This window comes from Otolemur garnettii, unplaced genomic scaffold, assembly GCF_000181295.1.
Source record: "Otolemur garnettii isolate 467f Iridium unplaced genomic scaffold, OtoGar3 scaffold00184, whole genome shotgun sequence".
NCBI classification, from domain to species: domain Eukaryota; kingdom Metazoa; phylum Chordata; class Mammalia; order Primates; family Galagidae; genus Otolemur; species Otolemur garnettii.
In genome coordinates this window covers 707446-715214 of record NW_003852579.1, presented here as the reverse complement: position 1 = coordinate 715214, position 7769 = coordinate 707446, and the positions used below count along the sequence as shown (strand labels likewise).

General features: G+C 43.1%; 1 protein-coding gene across 1 annotated transcript in view; it reads right to left on the bottom strand.

The window, feature by feature from the left end:
* Nucleotides 1–7769, bottom strand: part of SNRNP40 (small nuclear ribonucleoprotein U5 subunit 40) — a 35036-nt gene that overhangs the window by 4296 nt on the left and 22971 nt on the right. The window contains exons 7-8 of the mRNA XM_003800757.3: nt 6540–6622; nt 4107–4168 (exon numbers count right to left, since the gene is read on the bottom strand). Coding sequence (XP_003800805.1) covers nt 4107–4168; nt 6540–6622 — 145 coding nt within the window. The remainder of the gene's footprint in view (nt 1–4106; nt 4169–6539; nt 6623–7769) is intronic.

The following is a 7769-nucleotide window of genomic DNA, read 5'->3' as shown; positions in this document are numbered from 1 at the left end:
TTTTTTTTTTTTTTTGCAGTTTTTGGCTGAGGCTGGGTTTGAACCCACCACCTCTGACATATGGGGTGGGTGCCCTACTCCTTTGAGCCATAGGCACTGCCGAACGCCTGGCTACTTGTCGAGATGAGGTCTCACTCTAGCTCAGGCTGGTCTCGAACCTGTGAGCTCAAGAATCCACCTACTCGGCCTCCCAGAGTGCTAAGACTATAGGTGTGAGCCACTGCACCCGGCCTTTGTAAAACAAACAAACAAACAAACAAAAAACAAATGGAATCTCACTCCTACTCAGGATGGTCTTGAACTCAAGTTCAAGCAATCCACCTGCTTTAGCCTCCCAGAGTGCTTTAGGGAGTGTGAGCCACCTTGCCTGGCAACCCTCCCCTCCTTTTTTTCTGGAGGATTCTCATTCTGTTGTCCAGGCCAAGGTGCCATGATGTTAGCAACCTCAAACTCCTGCCTTAGCCTCTGGAGTAGCTGGGACTATAGGCACCTGTCACAATGCTGGCTAATTTTTCTATTTTTAGTAGAGCTAGGGTCTTGCTCTTGTTGAGGAGACTGTCTCTAAAAAAAGAAAAAAAAAAGGACACATTCGCCAGTACTGGATCATAAAATTCCTAGTTCTGACCTAACATACTTTTGGTCTAAAATGCAAATAAACAAGAGTTTCTTTTACTTTTTTTTTTTTTTTTTGAGACAGAGTCTCACTTTGTCACCTTTGGCAGAGTGCCATGGCATCACAGCTCACAGCAACCTCAAACTCTTGGGATTAAGCGATTCTTTTGCCTCAGCCTCCTAAGTAGCTGGGACTACAGGCTCCTGTCACAACGTCTGGCTATTTGTTGTCACAGTTGTCATTGTTGTTTTAGCTGGCCCAGGCTGGGTTCTAACCTGGCAACTTCGGTGTTATGTGGCTGGCGCTGTAACCACTATGCTACGGGTGCTGAGCCTAAACAAGAGTGCTGTGCTGTCACAGCTCACAGCAACCTCAAACTCTTGGGTTTAAGTGATTCTCTTGCCTCAGCCTCCCAAGTAGCTGAGACTATAGGCACCCGCCACAATACCCAGCTATTTTTTTGTTGAGTCGTCATTGTTGTTTAGCGGGCTAGGTTTGAACTCACCAGCCCTGGCTTATGTGGCCGGAGCCCTAACCACTGAGCTATGGGCACCGAGCCTTCGTGTCTGTTTTTTTTTTTTTTTTTGAGACAGAGCCTCAAGCTGTCCCCCTGGGTAGAGTGCCATGGCATTACAGCTCACAGCAACCTCCAACTCCTGGGCTCAAGCGAGTCTCCTGCCTCCGCCTCCCAAGTAGCTGGGACCACAGGCGCCCGCCACAATGCCCGGCTATTTTTTGGTTGCAGCCGTCATTGTTGTTTGGCGGGTCCGGGCTGGGGATTCGAACCCACCACCTTAGGTGTACGTGGCTGGCGCCTTAGCCGGTTAGGCGCCGAGCCTAAAGAAGAGTTTCTTAATGATACTGTTTGGTTCCCATGGGCTAGGCTCCACAGGAACTAAGTGTAAGTTCAAAGCAAGATGAAAGAGAAGCAGGAACCCCAGCTGTGTAGACTCCTTGACTCTGATACTCACAACCTCCCTACTGTCTGCTTCCCTGCCATGTACAAGTAACTGGTCCTCATTAATACAGCTAAGGACAGTGAGGTAGAGTATGAGCTCTAGAGTTAGAAAGACCTGGTTTCAATGCTCAGAGCAACTGTTTACTAGCTACGTTAAACTAAGACAATTATTGACTTTCTCTGAACTTCTTTCTTTAGTTATAAGGATGGAAAAAACACTGATCTTATGGCTTTGATGAAAAAAATAATGAGATAATGTATGCAAAGTGCCTGGCACCTAAGAAGCAATTATACCTATTGTTATTATTAGTACATTCATTATCAACACAGAATCTCATAGAATCAGGAGGTTGAATCAATCACCTTTGGTTAAGTGAGACTGGCCAACCTTCCTGAAGTCCTTGATAGGACCAGTAGGAGTATGAAGTTTGAACATGAGGAGGTGATTTGTAAGTTAGAAAAGGGAAATTTGCCAAATCCAGGCTGAGCTCTAAAGCAGTTTTCTGAGAAGGAAGGAAACATTTCTCCAGCACATAAAAGACAGCAGAACCCCAGATCTCTAAGGGTTTACTTCAAGGCCTCACTCTTGATGGCTGCCAATTAGATGCTAAATTTAGAGGATTTTCTTGTCCTCTTCTTACTTTGGTTTGGCAACATTTGGCAGGAAACAGGCTCCTTATGTAATAGAGTTGCTTATTGACTTGGGGCTAATTGGAGAGGTGGCCTGTCAAATCTGGCCAACCCCCGGCAGGCACAGGCAGGCTTTCCTCAGACCAGAGCCCTGCTTCCACATAAAAAGTTTCAAGGAACACTGGGGAGGGGAAGAGGTAAGATGAGACATTAAAAGTCAAAAAAGGGTAATGGTAGAAGCAAATTATTTGTCAGAAAAAGTACTCAAATGCAATTTGAAAGCTTAATTACAAAGAAAAGATAAACTAGCTTTGCTGAAAATTCTGTAAAATACTCTGAATGGTTCTTTCTTGAACGCAAGATACCTTAGTCTGTTCCTTAAGGTCTTCTTTAGTAGCCTGACAACTGAAATTGTTTTAGATTCCCTGTTCAAGGCAGTCTTCTTTGAAACCACTTGCACTCAAATCATTAATGAGGCACTATTTCACCTGGACTCTTTCTTTTCCCTCCAGAAAATACCTAAAACTTGTCTATTTTTCCTGGTATTAAACTTGTCAGAGGAAAAAAGTAGACTTTAGAATATAAGTATTATTCACAAATAGAAAGGTACAGAACAGACCATAGTGAAGCTCCTGTGTGGCAGTGCCAGGTCCCCAAACCCTGGAATATGCTGAAAGTCTAGGAAAGGCGTCCCATTTATAGGACAGTGCTTGTTTCAATCTGATAGGAGAATCCCTACTGGGAAGAATGGGCAGCGTTAAGCTAAAAAGGGTCAAGACATCCCCTCAGGGAACTAAATACAAAATTTGCCATCAGAGGGTCTCATCATTCTTTTTTTTTTCTTTTTTGGCTGGGGCCAGGTTTGAACCTGCCACCTCTGGTATTTGGAGCCGGTGCCTTATTCCTTGAGCCACAGGCACCACCCCAGATCTCATCATTCTTTATCAGCCCATCAGCCTTGACACCCAGATAGTCCTAATTAACCTGTTTCCCTCCCAAGTACAGGTTACCACAGACATACCAAATACAGCAGTATCTGACTGAAGAATACCTGGTCTACGTGCTGTCACACCCCTCACTTAGCAATCATGGCACTTCCTCTTGACTCAGATGCAGCTCTGAATCCTCAATATAGGCAACCATTACCAACAGCTCAACTGATAAACAGGGTAAAATCTGGCTGTCATCCTTGAGCTAGAAATTTATTTGCGGAATATGCACCGACAAGCACTGCCCTGGGTTCACACAGATGACTAAGACTTATTCCCTCATCTCTAGGGGCAAATAATTTAGTGGCCCACTATGTATGTCTAACTGTAGTATCTAATAAATGCTAACAAAGATGAGGTGTATGAGGTTTGACTACAGCACAGAGCAAAGTGCAATTAGTTAAGCTCCAGAGGTGAGAGCAAGAGGGAGGACCAAAGAAAGTTTATAGGTAACACAGAGAGATATGAGGGTTTGAACAGTGGAGAAAAGGGAACATGGGAGAGAACCTCGAGGTGAGAATGCACAATAGAGGTTAGAATAGGAAAGTTCCATGTGAGTAGCACTGTGGTGATGTGGGGAAGGTGGGTACCTGACATGTATTCAAATGAACTGAAGCATGGCAGAAGAATCTGATGAGGAAGACTAGAGACGATACGAGTTTAAGTTTCATTTAAAGACAAAAGAAATAGAAGAGTCAAACAGACTATTAATTCTCTAGGTCTAAAATATATCCAAAGAGGTTAAAAATGATGTGTTTATCTAATGTGGTTTTTGAACCCTTTATATTACACAGTTTCATCTCCAAGTACAGTTGTAACTGTTTGCTCTGGCTCTGTATCTACATTTCATGTATTAAACATGAGAAGATATCTGGACAGCTACATCATTCTTTACTTCATACCCAGTAATCCTTACCTGTCAGCTGAGCCAGCTGCTATTTTGCTTCCATCAGGTGACCAAGAACATCTCAGAAGATTCTATAATGACAAATAAGTATAAATCCATTTAATAGTAACACACCACATTACTCATTGCTAGACTAGAGAATCACTGAGACTTTAAATTTCCTAAGGAGAGTTTTAATTATTCCCCTCAGAAAGATGATCAGTAATTATCTTTATATTCTGTGGCCCCAAACAGCATACCTTGCTATTTTATACCATATAAAAACTGTAGAAAATGCTTTATTTACAGTTAATAAGATTGAACCTGGCAACAAAATTTTGTTCTTCCTATAAATGGAGGCTCCCTCTGCTCCATTTATCTTGATCCTCATTAAATTTTTGTTTCTACTTATCTTGAAGAAAAATAAATACCAAACTCAACAAAACACAAGATATGGTTTATGAAGTAAAACTGAATTGCAAGATCTCTCAAAAAAACCTCCATTAGGCTCGGTGCCTGTGGCTCAAGTGGCTAAGGCGCCAGCCACATACACCTGAGCTGGCGGGTTCGAATCCAGCCCAGGCCTGCCAAAAAACAATGATGACTGCAACCAACCAAAAAATAGCTGGATGTTGTGGTGGGCATCTGTAGTCCCAGCTACTTGGGAGGTGGAGGCAGGAGACTCGCTTGAGCCCAGGAGTTGGAGGTTGCTGTGAGCTGTGAGCTCAAAAAACAAAACAAAACAAAACAAAACAAAAAGAAAAAACAAACCCTCTTTCCCAAAACCCTCCATTAATCTCTATTAACAAATTCTCTATGGGGAGAAAAGCTGCTTTTGACAGAGCTGATCTGGAATTTATTTATTATTATTATTATTTTTTTGAGACAGAGCCTCAAGCTATCCCCCTGGGTAGAGTGCCGTGGCATCACAGCTCACAGCAACTCCCAACTCCTGGGCTGAAGTGAGTCTCCTGCCTCAGCCTCCCAAGTAGCTGGGACCACAGGTGCCTGCCACAATGCCCGGTTATCTTTGGTTGCAGCTATTATTATTGTTTTGGCAGGCCCAGGCTGGAATCGAACCCACCAGCTTAGGTATATGTGGCTGGTGCCTTAGCTGCTTGAGCCACAGGTGCTGAGCCTATTTATTTATTTTGAGACAGAGTTTCATTATGTCGCCCTTGGTAGAGTGCCATGGCGTCACAGCTCACAGCAACCTCAAACTCTTGGGCTCAAGTGATTCACTTGCCTCAATCTCCCTTGTATCTGGGACTACAGGCACCCACCACAAAGCCTGGCTATTTTTTTTTTTGTTGTTTGTTTAGCAGGCTCTGGCCAGGTTCAAATCCACCAGTCCTGGTGCATGCAGCCAGTGCCCTAACTGCTGAGCTATGGGCACCCAGCAGTGACCTGGAAATTTGAAGGTTTGAAAAAGAATCTGTTAAAAAAAAAAAAAAAAGAAAAAGAATCTGTTTCTCAAAACTTGGGGCTGTGATGTTCACTGAGGGGAGAGATGTATTCTCAGGGTTCTAACACCTGGTTGCTGGGAAGGGAGACCATCTGGGTAACAGCAAAAGAAGCCTGAGTTGCACACAGAACACAGATACAGGCCTGGCATCCACAGCAGTGGTTGCAGTGCCAGTCACATATACCGAGGGTGGTGGGTTCGAACCCGGTCTGGGCCAGCTAAACAACAGCTACAACGAAAAATAGCCAGGCATTGTGGCAGGCGCCTATTGTACCATGTACTTGGGAATCTGAGAAAAGAGAACTGCTTAAGTCCAAGAGAGTTTGAGGTTGCTATGAGCTGTGATGCCATGGCACTCTACCAAGGGTGATATAGTAAAACTCTGTCTCAAAACAAAAATAAAAACAAAAACACGGCTCGGCGCCTATAGCTCAACTGGCTAGGGCGCCAGCCACATACACCTAAGGTGGCGGGTTTGAATCCAGCCCGGACCCGCCAAACAACAATGATGGCTGCAACCAAAAAATAGCCGGGTGTTGTGGCGGGCGCCTGTAGTCCCAGCTACTTGGGAGGCGGAGGCAGGAGACTCGCTTGAGCCCAGGAGTTGGAGGTTGCTGTGAGCTGTAATGCCACGGCACTCTACCCAGGGGGACAGCTTGAGGCTCTGTCTCAAAAAAAAAAAAAACAAAAACAAAAACACTGATATAAGAGGGTGAAGTTCCCATGTAATGAAAAGGCTAGTTGTATCCTGCTGAGGTTGGACTGAAGTCAGAAATTTTTAGTTTGAGGGTTGACCCCTTCTCTATTGGGCTATGTGACTACCTTCTACCCTACACTGCTTAGTTTCATTTCTGGCCAAAGACATTTCTGATTAAGAATAGGGCAAATGAAATGCATTCCATTCTTAGTAGAGCTACTGCTATCTATCCTTAGCACCATCTTAAATGCTTCTTTGAATTAGATGGAAATAGTCTACTCCTCTGCCATGTAGAACTCACCTTTTCAAAGTTGTGTACATTTCCTTGAAATATCTTCACACACCTCTCTTTGGGGGCAAATGGCCGGACATCCCAGACACGAACTGCAAAAAAAATCCAAATAAACCAACCAAAGTAACTCAGCGAAAGGCTTCCTGAGCACCAGATGAAATTATGTCAATGATAAACACTGTATCCTTAGCGGTCTAATACGACACCCTGCTACCTGTTAAATCTCTTTTCTTTTTCTAGCAGGAATAAAATGTATCCAAGTCCCATTAACTGGGGCTAGCTAGCTAAGGGGGTAAGAAAAAAAAATGTTGAACACACTGTTGGGGATTTGCAATAGAATGCAGTTGGGTAACACTCACTTAGAAAAAAAAATTTTGCAAGTGATTCTTTTGACAACTCAAGAGTCACATTCAGCAAAGCTGAGTGACAACCTAAATACCACAGACTACTGTTGATAACAAATCTATACAAACCAAATTTCAAATATGTTAACAGAAAGCTGTACCAAAAATCAGAAAAAGTAAACTTTGATTCTAATTCAGTTTTGCAATATGTAAGGGTAACATCAGGCATATAGTGAGATTGTTTGTGCCTTGGTTTCCTGCTCTGTAAAATGAGGAGAAAATTATGGGTTTTTTTTGTAATTTAAGTTTAAAAATATGAAATTATTATGGGTAAATAAGTTATACATATTTATAGGATACTTGTGATTTTTATTTTCTTGAAATAGGGTCTCATTCTGTTGCCTGAGCCAGAGAGCAGTGGTGTCATCACAGCTTACAACTTTAAACTCCTGGGCTCAAGTGATATTCCTGCCTCAGCCTCCCAAGTAGCTGCAAATACAGGTGCATGCCAACATGCCCAGCTAATTTTTTTATTTTTTGTAGATACAAAGTCTATTAGCCAAGCTGATCTCAAACTCTAGCCCTCAAGTGATCATCACACAATGGCTTTCCAAAGTGCTGGGATTACAGGTGTGAGCCATCACATCTGTCCTACATGTATGTTTTGATGCAGGAATACTATGCGTAATAATCAAATGAGGGTAACTAGGGTATCTATCATCTCAAGCATTTATCATTTCTTTGTGTTAGTTATATTCCCATTCAACTCTTTTAGTTTTTTTTGTTTTTTTTTTTGAGATGGAGCCTCAAGCTATCCCCATGGGTAGAGTGCCATGGCATCACGCTCACAGCAACCTCCAACTCCTGGGCTCAAGCGAGTCTCCTGCCTCAGCCT